The sequence below is a fragment of the Fopius arisanus genome, unplaced genomic scaffold (genome assembly GCF_000806365.1).
Source record: "Fopius arisanus strain USDA-PBARC FA_bdor unplaced genomic scaffold, ASM80636v1 scaffold00083, whole genome shotgun sequence".
In the NCBI taxonomy this organism is placed as follows: Eukaryota; Metazoa; Arthropoda; class Insecta; order Hymenoptera; family Braconidae; genus Fopius; species Fopius arisanus.
The window spans coordinates 456,578-477,811 of NW_011887822.1; the positions used below are offsets into that span (position 1 = coordinate 456,578).

General features: G+C 36.2%; 1 protein-coding gene across 1 annotated transcript in view; it reads right to left on the bottom strand.

Annotated features, from left to right (window-relative positions):
• Positions 1 to 2,079: 2,079 nt before the first annotated feature.
• Positions 2,080 to 21,234, bottom strand: part of LOC105270304 (hemicentin-2) — a gene marked incomplete at its 5' end in the record, with an annotated part of 112,149 nt that continues 92,994 nt past the window's right edge. Inside the window, 7 exon segments of the mRNA XM_011311156.1 lie at positions 2,080 to 2,406; positions 2,876 to 2,988; positions 3,180 to 3,416; positions 6,045 to 6,317; positions 8,259 to 8,609; positions 9,473 to 9,632; positions 13,462 to 13,592. Of these exon segments, the coding sequence (XP_011309458.1) occupies positions 2,326 to 2,406; positions 2,876 to 2,988; positions 3,180 to 3,416; positions 6,045 to 6,317; positions 8,259 to 8,609; positions 9,473 to 9,632; positions 13,462 to 13,592 (1,346 nt within the window).

Here is a 21,234-nt window from a genome sequence, read left to right on the forward strand (position 1 = left end):
GACTTGTTACACTGGGATAAAGAGCGTCGATCAAGTATTTGCGCGATTGATCGTGATGAATTATGAATTGTCTTATCACCATCAGAACTAATCTAAAATAACAATCAGTGCCAATTCAATCTAAACTGTTAAATTGTTTATTCTGTGCAAGAATAAAATTTCAAATTCCAATCCCTGAAATAATCCGAACAAACCGAATGGAAATCGAAAAGAATCCGGAAAGGTGTTAATTAGTTAAAAAATTCGTTCCTAAGAGGAAAAATCATCTATAACAATAAAAAGATTTATTTAAAAAATTCACATTTGGCTATTTTCACATGAAATAAAACTCACAAAAAATGAATCCTAGGTTTCCTGACTGGTTTCCTCAATGTGTGGACTAAAAACTGATACTTCCATTTCAGTTGAAGTGAAGCCGCTCCGGATCGAGACTCCAGGAGAATTATTTTCCTTTTATCTCCTCTCCTTTATTCTGTTATTTCATTTTCTTTATTCTTTTCCAAAGCCCATCAAACTGATACCAAATAGCTTTAGTCTCCACAACAAATGTTGGAGGCATTACAAGTTCTGGAATTCAAGCTAGTCAATGTACTGCGAAATCCAACTAACAGTGAAGGCCTAAATTCTATTTAAAAAAAAAACTAGGTCACTGGTAGATTTAAGAGGAGAGTAAGAGGAGGACTACGAGATAGTAGAAAATTTTCGAGTTTACTGCAGTCGGTTGGATTCATCCCATGTGTACAACAATACTAAATGCATGTACATATGTCAGATGTAGAATTGTATACGTACATTTTCATAGTTACCACGGGGTGAGAGTACATCGAAGGACATAACGACAGAAACGGTAAACTGGTTTTCGACGTAAAACGCATTCCCCCCGTCGCCATCTCTTCCTCATCCAGAGCAGTGGCTTCAAAACCTCGGGTAGTTCAGGAAATATGGCTTCGGGTTTGAGCGTAAATTCTGAAGGCTGAGGAATACGAGAGATGAACAGAATGGCTTTACCTAGAGTGCTATGAGTTACCCCTGGATGGGTAGATGAATACAACGGGTATTTGGGGATAGAGGGTGGATTGGAATATGGGAGTGGAGAGATGAAAGAGAACTTTCAGTCCAAGGATAACACCTTTGAACAAACTTATGGTGTTAGGCGTGCAAAATCTCGCAAGTTTCGGTTTAGATTTTTTATTGGAAAAGAAATCGAGATTTTGATTACCTTTCATTAATCGTTGTTACCGCGTTTCGTTTTTCGGAAATACTACCATTGAATTCAAACCGTTAATTACCCAAAAATTGTTGTTTAAATTGTTTTAAATATGAGTTTTAATGATAATAAATATTACTCACACCGATTGTAACTAAAATTTGCAACCCGCGAATATAATCTACGGTTTGAATTGTCTCTGGGTCGATGGTTATAAACAAATAAGAATAAAAACAAGTAAAAATTGTTAAAGGGTGGGAAATCGATGTATTGATTCTCAGAGATCTGGTCAGTTTATAGAGAAATAATTAAAAATCCTTACTTTACCATCGGTACCAATTGACAATCCATTTTGATTCGATATTATTATTGACTATGAAATTAGAATTTTTCACGACTAGGGCGGAAAAAGTGAATGGCGAAGGCGAGGATTATAAAGTGTTTGAACCAGAATCACTTTTTTGACCGTAACTATGATGCTATTTTATGTCAGTGTGATCGAAATGGTAAAATATTCTTTTCAAAGACAGAAATGTTTTACACTGACAAGAAAAATTCAAACCAAAGATTACGATTGTTAATTAGTAATCGTAATTCACAACTTTTTTCGTCTTTCTTCTTCGTCTTAAAAACAAAAATAGAATGAGTGAAAAATTGGAAAAACTAGGAATATACTAGGAATATACACGGGATTGTAAATGGGAGAATAATCCTTTCCCTTCGGCCCTTACGTATTTAGCCCTAACTAAAGTATAACAAAATGGAAGGGAATCAATGATTGATTTATTATTGATCTTTTTTATTTCAAACTGATGTGTTTTGCATTTATTTATATACAGTATTTACAAATATTAATATTTACGTTTCTTTTCAGCAGTTAATGTCCCTTTTCCGTTGCTTTATGAAAAATCTAACTTCATGGCAGTTGACATCTTGTGCAAGAAATTAGTTGTATAAAAAATTGAACAAGACGTCGATGTGAATGAAAAAAAAAATTAAACACCATCAAGAGGTAGGGGCTTTTCTTTAACATTTTGATATTTTCTGTTCTTTGTTATGGAAATTCTGGTGATGGAAGTTTCACCCGGCATTTGTGGTCTCTTTGTGCATACAGATGCTCAGATACAGCTCTCCTGAATTGCTGACGTTCTTATTATCGCCTCGGAGTAACGGACAGGCCTCTGGAGGCTGTAGAAATTCTGCAAAAGGTAAAAGAATTTTTCTTCAATTAAATTCACGCTTCAGGGAAGATTAGCTGAGTGCACTTGTAGGAATTCAACAGCTTGTTCTCCTTTATTAAGAGTGCAAGATTGAGAGATCAAGGATTTGTAAGAATCTTTTAACCTTTGAATAATTTTACCCCGACGGTTTCAATTTATCCCTCTATCTGGAAACATCCTTATTAAAGATAAATTGTAAAATTTTCCTCTGAAATGACTCATTACACTAACTCTAATATAAATTGGATTTCTATTCTGATGAAACTGTCGGTTCGTTCGAGTGAAATATTTTCAGGAGCGCACGTTTTCTATGAGCCACAAAATTCCCACAACAATACCAATAAAATGGTGACATGAGATGAGGCAAAAATGAATCCAAAAAGATAAGAGGAACGAAGATAGAAGATATAGCGTGACGAGTTTCGCGATATCGTACTGATGTACTTACGTTGGGTGATGCCCGGGGATAATCCGGATCCTCCAGAACTTCGTGGGGCATTTCACGTCCCTCCAGGTGGCAGGGCCTTCGCGGCAGAGATCCGTAGACCGAGAGCTTTTTATCTGTAAAGTAGTTTCGTATCCGCTTACTCCGAGCCCTTCAGTACATTTGATGGGTTACTCTACCTTCACACGCATCCCCACACCCATGATGTGTTCATTCGCTCATTCATCATTTTGCCAAAAAAAAAAAATCACTCGTACTTTTGTGTTCAGGTAAAAATGGTGTGAATGAGTGTGGGAAAAATACCAACCGGAGAAATGATTCGTCACATCCGTCGTGGGTATTAAATCAGGATTACCATCCTCTTCGTCGTTTTTTCCAAAGGTCGAAATACTCAGCTGTTGGGGTTGTTTTGGCTTTGCTGGTGTTGCTGAGTGTCTTCTCCAGAGGGCCATTAAAACACCAGTTACAATTAATCCCAATCCCGTTGCTGTACCACCCAGTCCAATTAAGATTGGTGACATGTTCACGGATGTTACTGATTCACCTATTGCCAGGACACAAACAAGTTACTGCAATTGTTCTCTATGATTCCAATGAATATCCCTTGAATATAAAAGTGTAGTCAATAAGATCATTAAATTATTTTTGCTATTAGTTATTGCAAGAAGAATTATATTGCCGGGGAAAAAAAATGCAGAACAACATTTGCGGATTTGATTCCCCTTACAGATGTAAAAAAACAATTGTACAAACGCAGATTTTCAACGTCAATGTACGCGCACTGCATCCCCTTTCGCCTTTTTGAAATTCGCGCCGAAAGTTTGTAATCAAATTTATACTTATGTCACTAGCCAATGAGGAACAGGCTTTACGTAATTCGATACTAGCGATATTCATTTACAAAAATGATTCAACACATTGTCATTTCATTTTCAGTGAATGAATAAATAAAAATATATTTATCCAATTTTCCGTCAGGCTTCCTTCGATGATTCTTAATATGTTCGGAATGTTGAAATATTCTCGGGGGAATTTATTGGAGAAGATAGAAAAAAATCTACTATTACCAAAATAGTTTTACAAATAATAATTTTGAGATTTAAAGGGAAAATAAATAAGAAGTAGTTTTTTCCTGAAAGCCTAGGCTAAACCCTCACCCTGGTCGCTAGCAATATCAAAACAGTATCCATTATTGATCCCCGGAAAAGCGGATCTTTAGCGGTCGTTAGTGCAGTGTGAAACGTTGCTTGTTTAGGTTTGGGTGTAGCCTAGAAAGGGGATGGAAAACAGAATGCATAATAATAGCTCATAAATTCGAACGGTGTAGCCTTCCGGGTCTGTGGCTCAGCATTGGTCCATGTTTCAGTTGAAACGGAACAGCTTGGTCAGCCTTATCCCAACTATCTACCAAAGATGATTTCCAGTTTGTGACGTCATTCGCATTTAATTATCACGGTTTTAGCCCGAAATGATAATACCATGGGGATTATTTCAGGTGTTTCAACGGGTTATGATGAATTAATGCATTTCTCTTGTCACCAATAATAGAGCGACGAAAATGCTTAATTCAAAGCCAGGTGAGACTAGCTGAGAGAGGTATCACCATTCTCCCTTTTATCGAGTGACTCTACCGCGGTTACTGCTGTGGTCTCAGGGTAGTGGGTGACGACCCCCCCTGGACATGCCCAATAATACTATTAACGCTGAATTCTACCTGTGTGCAAGTCCAACACCGTGCGCACTGCTGAGTTTATCGCATTGTCCCATTAACCCCTTCCTCGGATATAGGGGAAATTCGCTGGATAATCCAACCGTATCCACCACGCCCCAATGTTTCAATGAAATTCGAGAAATAGCGGGAATTTAAATGTTCCCCCTATTTTCATCAGCAATCAACAATTCATCGTATTGATGAGTTCAAACACGCAGTCTTATTTAATAGCTCATTATCTTCAATTTTAATTATTGTCACGTTACATATATTATCACGGTATTCATTACGGTATTGTTCTTATGGGGTAATTAATTGTGGCGCGGTTTATTACAGGATTAATTAATCACACCTCGTTTTATCATAGCTAAATTTATCAGAGTAGAATTATAATAAAATGATAAGAGCATTTTTTTAATCAGGAGTTACATTTTTATAATTATAAATAAACGAAACGAAACCGTAACTCGAGTTAGCAAATGGATGTGCGGTGGTGACGAAAAGTTGAGTAATACAACAATCAATATATGGATACTCCCAGGGATTGTCCAATTGGATACTCAAATTAATTAAATCGCAGTGTTTACATTTAAATGTGATATCGAGTACAGATTTCTATCACAAATATTGGAAACGTTGTAAAATCCATAAAACTTCATAAAACTGAAAGTTTGTTCGGAAATTTTTAGCGGATCAGTCGTGACGGTTTCGATTAAAACTATGTTTTGTGTTCTCAGGGAGTACCTGTCTGAAATTCAGTTCTTCCGTTTACGGAATACACTGTTTGTCCAGGTCCCTTCTTAGGTTTGCTTGGTGCCAAGTTCAATACAAAAATTACGGTACGGTTCGCATAAAAATCGACCGAGATAAGCGCAAATTTCCGAGAGTAACACCAAAAATTTATGGTTTCCAACGTGCTTTTTCCACAAAACTCATACATATTCCCCGTTCGGTGAACATTACGTTCCGACTCAGTAAAATTTATAGAATCGAAAGGAAATATTTAGCAGTATATCTTTAGCGGTGAAATTTTTCATGAATTTATAGAAGAATTATCGAAATAAGCACTTTCCGATTTACAGGAATTATTACGCATTATTCTTAAATATTTTTTCTCTGGGGACGTGCATTGAAGAAAAGTTTTCAAATGACAATGACTATGAGAATTAATTGTAACTGGACTTTCTCCTCAAATATATTACCGAATAAAAACATATCTCTTAAAAATTAAAGATGAATAAATTTCTCAGAAGTAATTACCCCTCACAATCGCAATCAATTATCCCCATGTTTATTATTGTTTATTATTTGAAATAAAGTTCAAATTCATTTCTAAAAATGCAATAATTCAATTTAGAATATTGGCGCGGACCCATTTCCCCCGGGTTCAATGACGAATTTTCCGGTTATCTATTCTCAACTAAAAAACTAGAGTAAAAATGGAAATTTCATTGAACGTACTTGTTCCTGTGAATTTGGCGACGCCCTTGAGGAAGATATCATTCATGATAACAGGATCACTGGATCCCTTCCCATTGACCGCGTACAGTAAAACTCTCGTTGGTTTTCGTATGACCAATTCCCAGGATGGTCTCGTTGATTCAAATCGTTGATCATTGACGACAGCAACGAATTTTTGTGGCATACCTCCATCAAAGCCTTCGGTACATGATATGCGTACACTTGTCTCCGTGTTGTTGTAGGCCGTGCAGTTTTGAAGGGGATAGGGCCTTACTGTTTTCAAAATAAAGTCTCCTCACAATTATGGTATTATTTCACTGCTTAATAACTACCCCAAAAATTACCACAGCCTGTCAATCAGAAATTTATAAAAATTTGGGTTTTATTTCTATTCAAAATTGGCGGATTTTACTCTCTGACATTTGCTTTAAAATCTTTGTCCTTTCAGTTTCAATGGATGCTCTCGTTGGAAAAAAACAATCGATTCAAGTTACGGCCTTTTTTTATGGCCCTCGTTCATCAGTACTTTTACCAGTCCCGACTAAACATTTATTGACGGCTAAATCCAGTAAATCCTAATTCCTTTAGATTAAAAACAGATTAAAAAACGCGGTTTTCAATGATTTAATCACGTGAGAGAATTTATTTACCTTTTTCAAACTGGAGATTATTTAATATAATATGTCAACTATTCTCAACTATTCAAGTATTTGGCAAGAAAATCATTGTCGAGTTTTGTCATGATCATTGAATTATGAATGAATATTGATTCACTCCCTGCATAGAAGAAAATAAATAAGTTTAATGTTATAAGGCACTCCTACGACAAGGAACGTAAAAAAAAGAAAAGAAAATAATAAATTCTGTTTGATTATTTACGTCTTACTATTTTTCTTTTCGCCTTTCATCGTTAATGGAAGATGCATGCACTGTGAATTTTTTGTATGAGAAAATGCATAATAGAATACGTTTTACGAGAAAATACAAATCTATAAAATTTTAGTATTTAAGTCGGAGAAAAAAAATGCAACACGCTGCAAAATTTTCAATGGGATTCCAATCGAATTCTTCAGCGAACCGTCTGGGCTTTCGTATTGGATTTTTTTATACGTGTCATCTCGTTCTATCGCTGGAATAATGAATTTTTCCAATCACTCTCTTTTCAAGACCAATTTATCATCTGTCTACTATAATTACAATAATTTACTTTCGCCCATTCATGGACTAGATCAATATTCATTCATAGTTCGCGTTTGGCCATCGCCTGAGGGTCTTCAGCTATGACTACCTATTATTTTTCCAGAAATAATTCTGATTAATTTTCCAGCCCCAAACGATTTCATTCGACATGATTTTTTTTTCATTTTCATTCTGCATGTAATTTGTTTCTGTTTCATTTTTATTTTTTGCATAATTTTTTTCAGTCTGATAAACTCCTCGGCTAGGAGGAAATTATCAAACCGACAATTTACCTGTAGCCTATCAATTTTCATTAATCGGACGGACATATTTACAGCCGAAATATTTGTCAAATCCAAATGACAGCTTGTGTTGTTTTGCAGAGGCTAATTGCAAAATGATTCGATTTGGAGAGTTCGATGAAAAAAATTGATTGAAAAAAGTAGAAAACGGTGCCCCTAGTAATACTGTAAATCTACAAGCTGAATAAACATGAACCTTGAATGGGACTTTCCATCCTGTGAATAACGAAGAAGTTTCTCGAATACTGGACTCTAGTTAAAGTAAAAATAATAAAAATTCTCTCCCGTATTCTTCACCTTCAAGATTATCGGATATTTCCTGATTGTATTATTACGGAGCAACGATAGTAAAATGTTCTCAATCTATCAAATTATTTATTTGATAATTTTATCTGATCGTTGCTACATAAAAAACTAAACAACAACTCTTCGTCAAATTAATACATTGAACTCAAGGATGGGTTTTTCATTTCTTAATTTAGAATTTCGTCGAAGCTTCAAAATTTATCAAACATTTCCCTGAAGACTCGCTGCATACGAATGAAGTCGTCAAGTTTTTCAATAAAAATTCTGAGCGCGAAGCACGAGAAACTGAAAAACTTGTCATCATCATCAATGTGGAACGAACCTATTGAAAAATATCCGATAATCGTTAAGCTTCTGTGGTATTACGAGTGCTAAAATAAAAAAAAAATAGATTTAGAGTGGCGCAGATAATTGAAGCTGTACAAACCTGCAGCAATAATCTGATAAAAACACGGCTGCCTGGATTGTCCAATGACATTGCTAGCCCAACACCCAATGGTCCCGTTATCCATATCAGTTGATGGTGTGTAACTGAGACGACTCCTAGTGCCATCACTGGTGAACTTATTGGATGGAATATCACTAAGATCACCACTGCTATTGAATGTCCAACGAAAAGTAACAGCAGTGGGTACAGCTTCCACCTCACAAACAAGCCCTATCGTTTCATGTCTGAGAGCCCCATGAAGCTGTTCAATCGTGTTCAATACCGGTGGTATTGATGCTTTAGATAAACCTGATGGCTCTTCATTAATCACGCGTCTACAGATTGGGGCAACTGAAATGAATTATCATTCAATGTTATGATAATACTTAACGACAAGTGGTTACATTAAATTAAATTTAGTAGCTTTTATTGTCATTTTAGTAGACAAATTATAGAAGCAGTTGTTCCTATCGATTTCCTCGGCAAAATTCTTGAGATGCTGTACAGAAATAGTTATTTTCAAGCCTAGCCGTGGAATACAGATCATCCTTCTCCACATGCAAGATTAATATCTCAGCCGAAGGCGAAGGCGAGCCCGGGGTATTGGAGAGGGAAAGTTTTTATAGCGTTCCACATCTTGTGACGTCAGAGGAAATCGTTGGAAAATAATGGTGGATTAGGTAGGAAGGGACCCAGGATTATTCTCGATATAATTTTACAAGAAAAATTTACTCAAAAAATGGATAGTACAGAGAAAAAAATTTTCTTTACCCAATAATATTTACTAACCACAAGAGAATATATTTGATATTAGTAAGTCTGATGGGAGTATTTGCACAGTGACTGCCAGATTCACTGGTGGTTAGTAAATAATATTGAAATTATGTTTTTGAGGCGCTAGTCTGGAGGAGAATATATTTGACAGTCAATAAAAATATAGAATCCAAATAACGGAAACTTTAAAATGTTACCGATGGTAAACCGCGTATTGTTAATTATTTTTGTGTAAGCTTGACTGATCCCTTGGAATCGATATTTCCATCTGCGATCCATCAACAATTTTCTCCTTTTTTTCTAATTATTTTGTTTATAATCATGAGAGTAGTTTTCGCAAAACAATTAGAAACCCAAAGAACTGTTTTGGCGTAACAAAAATTCAAATCAATGAATCCTGCTTTTTTAAATTATTATTGACTTTTTTTTAAAGTACTCACACATGACTTCCAAAACGACAACATTAGATCGAGAATCTCCCTCCTCATTATTAGCCATACAGGTGTAATCACCAGCAGCATCACGAGTTATTCCCTGAAGTACCAATGAATGATCAGAAAGCACCACTCCACCTGTTACATTATGCTGTAACTTCGTACCCTGCAACCCATGACATCAAAACACTTGTTAACTCTGTAAACTCCTCGTCGAAATCCTTCAATTAAAACTGAGTTTCACAGGATCATTATATGATTAACATCAAACTTTGTGTCATACCAGAGAATGTGTAGAGCACATGAAACTTTTCGAGTGAGCAATACTTCTAAATTCTATTGAGAGACTTCCAAACAATAACTACTTGAAAATGTTTAGTGAAAATTCAACTAGTCAGTTTGAGGATTATTATTATATTAAAATTATGATCATGATTTCATCGATTAATTATCGTTCCCTCATGATTATGATTCAGGGAATTTTCTATAACTTCTACATCCTTGAATAATTTAGTTTACAAAGATATTGATTGTAAATGATATTGAGACCTGAAAACAGAAATTCCATCTGCTCCGTAAGATATCAATTTCTTCGCAAGACTATTGTACCTCACTGTAAAAAAAAAGTAACTTCACATATCTCAAAGGGAAATCCATTAAGAGTACAAATAACTTGTCAATTTTATATGATCCTCATAGAGACAGAGTATCTCTATCATCGCACTCATTTGCATCTACTCCGTAGTTTACGAATACCAACTGACACGGATGCTATAAATTTTTATGTAATACATGAGCGAAAATCCTCACTAGAGCTTTTCCTCCCAGCCGAAGCATTACGTATGCAATACATTTCTCTTGAGATATTATGTGCGCGCGTGATTTAGCTCTTGTGCAAGGTATAAGAGGTGCATGTACTTCATACCATCTGGGTTTGTACTTGAACCAATTTGCAACGAGGAAAAGCAAATGTCTGTGTATGCTTTTTGGCTCGTTTGAGGGAAGGGAATTGTAAAAAAGTTTATTTCACCCTCGGCTGTTTCTTCGTACTGGGCTCTGATGACGAGGGTCCCTCTGTTGTCTTGGGGCGGAAAAAAAAAATGCAGAGGCAAATATGATGTAAATAAATAAAGCTGGATGTTCAAAATCGGGAAACGCTAGGGGAAATACGCGCTGCTCTAATATTTACTCGGGAATATTTCGACGGCATGATAATGTATGTAAACAGTATTCCACATGAGTTTTCCATAAATCAATGACGTAGTCCGACAAAAATGTACATTACCCTATATATATTTCGAAATTGGCTTGCAACTCGTAATGCTCAATTCGGTAATGATTTCCATTGAGTAGATAGACAGCGAATATTTTCCGTCGAGCATGTCTGATTGTCATTATTAATGTTGAATGGTTTCTCTTCAAAAGTTTTTATTTTGAATCGCAAAACGAATGAAATCGTGTGATTTGCATGTGATTACATCAGATTACAATTCAAGGAAATTAATTGTAACACTTTCTGTGTTGTTCATTATCTCTAAGGGTATTAACAGTAATATGCCCTACACTAATTGTGTCCAGATGAAAAGGTGATCAGATCCTTAATCAGGAGATGTATAATAACTAGAATGGTGTGGTGGACTTAAACTAGATATTTATCAATTGTGGAATAAAATGAAGAGTACGGCCCTGCGTATTTTTTCATGGCATGTATTAATTATTTTGAAATCAATGTGATTCTCAATATTTACGATGAAATGAAATTCATGGGTTTTAATTCAACGAAAAATTGGAAAACTGATATTTTGTGTTTGTCATAAAGCGGAGAAAAATGAGATAGAAATTGAAGGAAAATTCTTTATACCGCACAATATTGATTAACAGTTCCAAAAAAACAATTCATTGCATTTTCATTTCAGTTGTATTCTCGAAACGGACTGTATCGGGCTCACCGTAATTTCATTAATTTTGGATTTCAATAAAATCCCTACAAAAATGCAGCGAATTCTTGTTCTATGTTTGATAATGAAACGCAGCAGCTTGAAATAATCATCACGAGAGGATTAAACTCTATTGAAATTCCAGTTTTATCAATTCTCTGGTGCCCCCTATAAATCTCCACGATTCTGATAAAAAAAAATGAGTCCGTGAATTGATAACACCCAGTAGTTACTGAACTCCATGAACAACCATATCGCAATGCAGGATTGTGCACACGCACTAACAATTTAGTTGTCACCTCGGCATAAATGTATTTTTTCACACGCTCAATATAAGCTCTTTGTCCATGTAGAGTATTCCTGCATATGACCGCACACAGGTTCACTAAGCCATGAAAAAGTAGTGAAAAATGAAAAATTGTCAACTGGAAAACAGAAATAGAGAAAAATGGTACAATTTAGATACGAGTGGAGAGGCAGTGAACGTTTTTACGGATTGGTAAACCAGGATTCACCTCGATCATTCGCTGAGGTCAGGGTACTGGTTGGGCCAGAAGTGAGGCTCGTCGAATTTATTGGTTTTGGGTTTTTGGATGGAACGTAACGCACCACTGGGACATTGAATGGACGGGAAGTGACAACGCTTGGCTCGTAAATTTGCAATAATTTCGACATAGTCAACGTTCCGGTTGTGAACGCGTGCCATAGTCCATCAGACCAATGGGCAACTCAACTCGCAGTTGAGTGAGAATGGATTTTTTTTTCAAGAGGAGTTTGGAAAAACGATGCAACTTTTAAACAGCATAAAATATGTATTTTTTGGGCTCTCATGGAAAAGCTGTTTTGACGAATTTTATCACCAACTCGTGAATTATTGCGTGGATTTTTTTCCATGCGGTTGCCATGGCTACCATTTTGTGAGTATTGCTTGGAAAATGGAAAAGAATGTTTTTTATATGAAGACAGATATTGAATAAGAATTTATGGTAAAGTCATTATTTTAGATGAGTTAAAGATGAAGAACGGAAAACCTCAGGACTTGATACATGTAAATTTTCAGTAATTGTGTTAAAAAATAAGCAAAAATGTTCTTCTTATTTAGGGAAATTCAACTTACTGTTTCTAATTGCTGTTATGTAGTTTTAAATTCACATTTACTCATTAAAACTATTCGCACTGAGGCTCCTATTTCGTCATCATTTGTTCTCCTCTCATATATCACTAGTATTACCATTTCACTTTGTACAACTGTTCTCTAATTGGATAACGTTATTTTAGATTCAAGAATATAAATACATTTCATCTCCACCGATTTTTCAACTCTAGGAGACGTTCACTAGAATTGAGTGATTTTTTTACATCTGTTTTTTGCAAAGAGTTCAATGGTACAAAGTGAAAACTCACTAATTTTCCCGGAAAATCTGGGATGAAAAGTTGAGGGAATTAAAGAATTTTCCCTGCGAGAAAGAAAACTTTTCAAGATTTCCGTCACATTCATACAATATCAATCCATAAAAAAATCTAAAAATCCCAAATAACAAAATAATCTCTTAATGAATTACAAATGTTTTTAAACGACAAATTAGTTTTGTAATTGAAGTTCTTGCAGTGGAGAAACTAGCCCTTAGGGTATACGTAATTTCTTTCTCTCCTTTCGTGTTCAACTCGTGTAAAATTTCATCTACCCGACCCGTAGTCGAAACGTCTCTCTTTCATTTCCTTCACACGTGTCGCTTTCTTTACCTTTTCGAGACGACGGCAAAAAAAAAAGAAAGCTCAGTGAACTTTATTTCGTCTCACCCTGTTTCACACCTTAATTGACGCTGATATTAGAAAAGTTTAAGGTGTACTGATGGGTTATAACAAGCAGCTAAAACCACGGTTACTAGATTACTCAGGTTATACCAGTGTTCTCACGTTGGTCCATTGTTTCCCATACCGTAACAACGTTGACTCAGCGGTAAAGATCATACACTGGCTTAACATGGGTATCCAGTAACTTGGGCTGAGACACAAAATCAATGTGAAAATGAAGGAACAAAAGATTGGAATATTTACCTTATGGTACCAGCTGAGCTTTGAAGTACTGGGATTTGCTTTGACGTTACACTCGAAATAAACATCATCTCCCTCTTTGATAACATCGGTATTCAATGAAGAACCCATCCTGAGTGTCACCACAGGCTTATCTGAAAATACGATGATAAAAGTTACTCTCATCGGCTCATAAAACACTCATAAATTCAATAATATTCCCTTCTCTGATCTAACACTCAATATCTTCCTTCGTGGAAACCGAATTGGCAGATTCTGTTAAATTTTGTTTAATTTTAAGCACAAGTATTTTCAGAATATGAAACGCCGCTGAATGTATCTCATTCAACAAATATACACGCGTAAATAAAGTTCGCTCGAATCGAAATATCTCGAATGCGCGTCAGATTGATTACTCATTGGTCAATAGAATCGCCATACATTCATATTTGATGGGGGAAATTCAACTGCGGCCGGAGTATAGTGCACAATCAGTGTGATTTAGTGATGCGAGCAAAATTCGTGATATGTGAGATGACGGTCATGTGACCGTCAGTAGCATGTCGCATTATATCGACTTAATTAATTATTCATCATGAAATACTACAAAAAAATCAGTGGTTCTATTGAATAAATTTCTCACATAGCTAAATGTTGTGAGACAGAAATATTACCGTAAATATTACCGTAGATATTACCGTAAATATTGCCGTAAATATTACCGCATGACTATTTGTCAGTAACAAAATCTTATGTGACCGATTTATTGACCATAGATAGCATGACCGTTAGTGACGGTCACATAACGGTCATATTTTTTTAGATCAAACAGTTATTCTTATCTGACACTAGACAGAACGCGCGCTACGGCAAGCGGTAATTACAAAAATTACGATTGGAAATTGTTGTAAATGGAGTAAAATCTTCGGGGATTATAAATCACGTGTACACCGACTCCAAATATCTGTAAATAACAAGGATATATTTAGATAATCAATGATTAAATAATCACAGCATATGTGATCTCAGAAGCTGAGACATGAAAGCGAAAATCATGGCCTTATTTTGGAGTATCAAGTATTATCCATCCTCCATCGATACTTATTACGATTATTATTACGATCGATCATTATGACCAGTGATTATGCATGGTCGATCAAACATATTTCTTTTCATCTCCACCAGAAATTAAAAAATTAAATGAGTTCTGAATTCAAATTAGCCGCCTCAGACGACAGAACCAATGAGAAATAACCGTGCTAGAGTTTCAAAATATCAATAGTCCCGTTTGTCCTTTTTATAATAGGAGGAATAGGACAGTAATGACGCATTTCTAAACTAGTAGTATCAAATTTCCATAATGCAAACTCATAACTCACACTAGTGTCCGAATAGTCGCAGTCTAAAGGATTTGCTGTCGATAACCACTGAGAAAGTTGACAAAACTTTTGCAGTCTGCACATTTGAAAAAAGTATAAGATGAATGGACGTAACGAGCAGGCAGCGAGTGGAAGGCGAATAGGTGAGGAGGGTTAAGTAGCGGAGTAGCTGGAGGGGTTGGAAAATAGGCTAGAAACGTTGGCTCTGCATACATCCCGTTAGCCCTGTCTACCTAACTAAAGGGGAATGCACGGCCAGTATGTGTGGTTCACTTGGTAGACCAAGCCGGCTTATTTTCATTATGCATGTACTTTCCGCGAATCGTGTACACGAACTCAACCGTCAGCCTGCTATACATCCACTGTTTTCCCCCATGTATTTGCCCTCAATCCCTCCAACCCCCCCTCCACACAGTCCCAACGAATTTCCATGCAGTGAAATAATTCCATAAAGAAGTAGCATTTTCCGGTGATTTTGCTCCATTCATTCTTCGTCTTTTGCAAACATCTCTCTTTCCCGTTTCTCATTATTATGTGAAGATAAAAAATAAAGTTGGCGTGTATTTAGTTTGGCAGTGGTTATAATCCTCAAACAAAACTAAAGAACGGCTTCCAAAATAAAAGGGAAGTGGAGGGTAGAAATTCAGGGAAAGAGTTACGTGGACAGTGTGTCGATTCAATTTATCAAGAAACGATCTTCGTGGCCAAACTTAAGTCGATTCAACCATTCTTATACCTCTTTCTATGAGGGGGGCAATCCACAAAAAAGGTCAGTACGAATCTGATACCCTTTCCTACGCTATCATTTCCCCTTCGTCAACAATTCCGTACAGATTCTATTCGCTGGCTCTCACGTATTGACAGCATTTCCCCTTGCCAGATTTTTCTCTCTCCAAAAACTTTTTATGGTCCAAGATTTTACCTCTTTTTTCTCGACCTCCCTTCATTTTCGATCCTGGCATCCACTATTTTCCCATTTTCTTGGAGAACTGTCGGGTTGTGAGTGAATTATTTAGGATGAACGATAGAACGAAAATCGTTCGATAGAAGTACTGGTGATTATGGAAGAAGATAAGGGAGTATGTCAGTGAATAAGGGCGGGAAATGGGTTGTGACATGGATTATGTGATTGTGTACAAGGATCCACAAGGGGAGATCTCCAAGACCTGTGGAATCACATTTCCGTCTTTAGGCTTGTTTGATAATTAATTAGTAGTAACTTGAAATGGAACAGTCATTGAAATTTGATCAGCTTTATTCTATTCATGAGTTCCTTCTCCCCTCGACCCGTCGACAGCACGACTCGGGGATGAGTCCTTTTCGAATCTCTCAAAAGGCCATAAAAAATTGATGGATTAATGATGAACCTCAGCTTATCAGTTCTGAAACTAATTAAAACCTGGAATAATTCCGGTTCATTACTTCTGGCATTAGGAATTAATGTTAGGAAGCAAACATCACTGATCAAATTCAAGTTTAAAACTAATCCCCAGTGGAATGAGTCTCTCAGAAACTGATTTGATCAGATTAAAATTTGATGATCTTGATGACAATCAGAACGTTAAGACCCAGTTTCTTATAAAGTTCATCAAACACAGACAATTGAACTATCCAAAATGAAACCTAATGTTCACATTGTCATCGAGTTTATCAACCGAACCTTGAGTTGTTGTTCCACTGGGAATGCACAAAAATTTGAAATTATATACTGACAAGAAACAAACAGAACTCTTCATCGTGGACATACGTCAGTGTATATAGAAATTGGATATATCGCTTGGGATTCTCACGAGACTACTGTAGACACAGTGGACACGATCCCTTTGAGAATTCGATTCATCAAAGTCTCGATGGAGTAGTAAGGGGGCAAACTGGAGGAAGATGAGGTGGAGTGGGTGGAATGGGTGGTTGAATGGATGGAGTTTATCCAAAGGAGTTGGTCTGTGAACTTCTCTCTCAGTGGATCACGAATGAGACCCCGGGAATGGCCATACCGATGTATATCCGAGAGCTAAGGCACTTGGGTTGGTCGCACACGATATGAATTTTGCAGTGTGGACCGTGAGGAATAGATCGGCATGATAACCGTTGGAAACTCTCTATCTATGTTCCGTGGATCATGAGGCTGTGTATGGAGTATTTGGCTGGCTTGCCTAAGACCCAGCGGGATATGTCTCATTGTCTGATGACCCGGTTGATATCGATAATAGCCTCTGATATTTTGAGCAATGGACGATTTGAGAAGAGCTTGCAGCAGAGACGGAGAGATGGAGTCATGACTAAACTGAAAAACCGATCTGGAAAGGAATTTTTCAAGGATTTCTATCAATTTTTCCTTCAAACTCAAATAAAAAATGATAAACCTTCAAATTTTATAGTGCAGTTTCGTAAATTTTATGGTAGTAGATGATATTAATAGCAATTATTATTTGTGAACCAAAGAAATTGAAGTATTTTAATATTTTGTATGACGATTCTAGTGGTCGGCACTCGAGAGATTATTTATAAGCGAAAAGTGGATTCAATGGAGTATTCTGAAATTGTAACGTGAAAATCGGTGAAGAATTTTTGAAGTTAAGCTCCTTATCGCTGTCGTTTGGAGTTGAGAACTTGAAGGTTTTAGAAGAAAGTGAAGCGATCAGGGGCTGGAGGGTGGGTTGAACGTAACGAGGAGTGACTGGAGCGCGTGGTAATTGCGGAGCTGTTCATTATCACATTTGCGGAGGGAAACATTAGTTCTTGCGTTTGGATACAGCCACATGAGTCGTCCCTTTACTCTTCGTAACTTTTCGGAATTTCGTTCATTTACGGGTAATTGACAATGAGCAGCACTGATTTATGTATTGATTTGCGCATTAATTTCTTGAAATCAGAATCTACTGACGTTAATAACATTTACAATATGAGTCAAATCTAGAAAATGATATGTGGACTAATGCCATTTTTTTTAAATATTTTAAATAAAAATCTCTCTTCTGCAAATACATGAAAACGAAATATTTTGAAATTGAAATTACAGTTTTTTTCCCAACTTCAACCACGGAAATGACATCACAATGTTGAGTTAATCAGAATTTTTAAAAGGGTGTCGCCATTTTTGTTTTAAAGTAATTATTTAGTATCAACTGTACAGGGAGAGAAAAATATTAGAAAAAGTACGTAAAAAGTTCTGTAAAAATTCATGTGTGAAAGGTAAACGTGGGGCGAAATGTAAAATCGGAAAAAGTGCCGATCCTTCAGAACATTTTAAAGGTAGAAAAATTACGGTACTCAGTTCCGTAAATTTTTCGTAATTTTTCTCCAAACTTTTATTTTTCAATAATAATAATTGAGGGAGAGGATATTTAATTAATAAATGATTTGATTGGATCAAAACTTCAAAAATCACCTGTAATGTTTTTTTATCCTTCCGACAATAATAATTTGTCGGCTGACATGATCCGAACTTGGACAATGATTCGCGATCGGGTATGACCAACAATCATACCACCAACGCTGTCTAGGAATTTTTCAATTCGGTCACGTAAAAATTACGGTACGTCACGTAAAATTTAAATGAAACTGGAGAATTTTTACGTTACTCGGAATAATTTTTACCGGAACTGTGGTAAATTTTCCAAGTTCGTAAGAAATTACGTGACAGTCACGTAAATTTTCCAGAGCAAATAATAAAATTTACTGTTCATCTCTCATTTTTTCCCAAACTCTCCAGTAAAAAATAAGGAAATGACACTCCAGCCCACAATTACGTGATTACTCACGTAATTTTTTCTGTGTTTTTCTCCATGTAGTTTACTATTGAATATTTGTAAAAATTCATGTACATAACGATTAACGAAATACCTTTTAGATTTTACAGTCCTCAGAGAAATTCCATAACATGATGTTCCGTAATTTTTCTCTCTCAATTATACCGATTTACTCAGCTGATGTGGCAATGTTTACTATACCTGAATTTTGACGTAGAAATTTTTACTTTATTTTTTGAATTTATGAATGGATAACCCCTCGGCATCAACTAATGGTTAGTTAGTGAACTCGGAGGTACCTTGTCCGCCCCCGGGTGCAAGAGTCACGCAAGGGATAACAAGTCTATAGAACACATTCTTTACACGTACATTTCTCACCTACACACATACGCATCCATAAATTTATCGTTTTTACGTGATTCTGACAGCATCGAGTTAGGTTCAGAACATTTGTGCATCCACCCGAATTTTCCCCGGAGGAATCGGGAGTAGAAACATTGTTTTATTGTTATTCCAACACGCTGAAAAGTAAATGGAAACCGGGGATTTTCAATTTGTCCGAACTTCATGTCAATATATGAACATATTTGACATTTCTGGTAATTGCGTTGTGTTTCTACTCGGAGACAAATGATTATGACAGGAATAAACACGAAAATCGTTTATCGAGAAAACGCACTGCAGTTCCACACGGATGGATAATTGGTTGTGAATAATATGATAACGAAATAACTGTATCTAACATAAATCCATTTGAAAGCCGAAAATTATTTTAAATTACCGAAATTTTATCATGAATAACAGTTATCTCCTGTCTAAAATTAAATTTTTCTTTTATATAAATGTATTGCTACTGGAACATGTAATTTCTCTCCAACCAAATATTTGTCGCCCCTGTAATTATTTAAAATCCGACACCCAAAATAATTTTTACTAACGAACCACATTATCACATAAATTGATAAAATCATACATTGTCCTACAAAGTTTATAATTGCCCTAAAAAAACAATGAATCCATTTCAAACTCAAATATGCATGTCAATTTACGGTGAGTAAATATCATCATTCATCTATAATTATAATGTTTCCCCAGAAAAGCATAGAAATCCATAATAATTGGTGGATGCTATTCTCCCCATATACCAAAATCCGTTGTGATTGACTGATTAAATCCGCTATCGATTCCCATCATCATTCACTGAATTTGCCAAGTGCGTCAGTACCTCATTACCCGAAACTATAATTTTATGTAAAATGGCTGAACCACCGATAATTCTACAGCCCAATATCAGGCCACGGGCTGTCAATCCCTCGGTGGTTGGCGTCGTGATATGGCAAGAGGGATCAAAAGTATCCGCGCTGGTACTAAACTCTTCGTAAATATTCATGTGATTCTCACCCAACACAATTCTACCCAATGGCTTTTGTACATACGTTTTGTACATCAACGCAATACAGCTGGGTTGGACCAACTCACCGTACACCAATTCCACTATCGCTTCACCATCAGTTGCTATGTATCTATGTATATATGCATACCTATCCATGTACGCATACGTTTGGTACGTGAAATAAACCCGGAGTACATGGAGCATCCGCGTACGAAGGCAAGATAATTAATGCAATTAACCAGACCTTGGGAGGCGGGGAATTCTGAAATAACCGCAGAATTTCGTCAAATTCAATCTGAATGGAGTTCGTATATTTTGGATAATTGGCATGGGGTCGGAATTATTGATTTGCTGTGGTATTTAGCTGTGAGAGAGCTTATACTCAGTTGGGGTCACAGAAGAATTACTCCGATCTATTCCATTAACGAATACCGTCTTCGTATTTATGTGTGCGGTTTGAGCTATTCAACTATTTTTTAAATAAATAGGAAGAGATATAAAAGGATATTATCCAATTTGTAGTTCATAGCCTCAAAGAATTTGAGTTTGAAACTGAGGGAAAAAATATAATTGTAAAATTTGGTATAATTTTGTTCAATGTGGAAAAATGTGAAACAAATAATGAATTGTAATTGGCGACGAATGGAACAGGAGTAATTTCACTAAGTTACTGTATTCAATAAAATGGGATAGCCATTTTGGGTAAAAGAACACTTTTGAGGTTTAGCTTCTCATCCATTCCCAAAAATTAATTAAATCAGACAACAAAACAGGGTTTTTACATATTCAAGCCACGTAGAAACTAGCACGTAAAACACTTTAAATGATGCAATGACCGAGAAACAAGCCAACCAAACGTACCTACTGTGTGTAAAGTGAAAACGAGCATAAAGTTTAAATAGTTCCTCGTAAAACAGTGGAACAGGTCGTTTCTGTTTCTCTCATGGGTAACTTCCAGATGTGCTCTATAAACTCAATGTCAATGTATTCATTCATTTCCGGTGGCTGTGGTGGTACAGGAGGCCTATTGTATCCAGTCTTCCATTAAACGCATGGCAATCAATAACACATAAAATGATAGTAAATGGGATCGAAGAGGTCTCGGTGAAATTTCGATTTTGAGAATGGCAAGTTGTTATTCTCCATGTGTACGTTAAATATACAAGACAAGATCGAGATGAATGTGTAAAGATCGTTGGTACGGAAAATTGGCAAGTCTCTCAGCGATTCTGTCTCTCTATCTCTCAGTATAAGATACCTACCATCGTGTCCCATT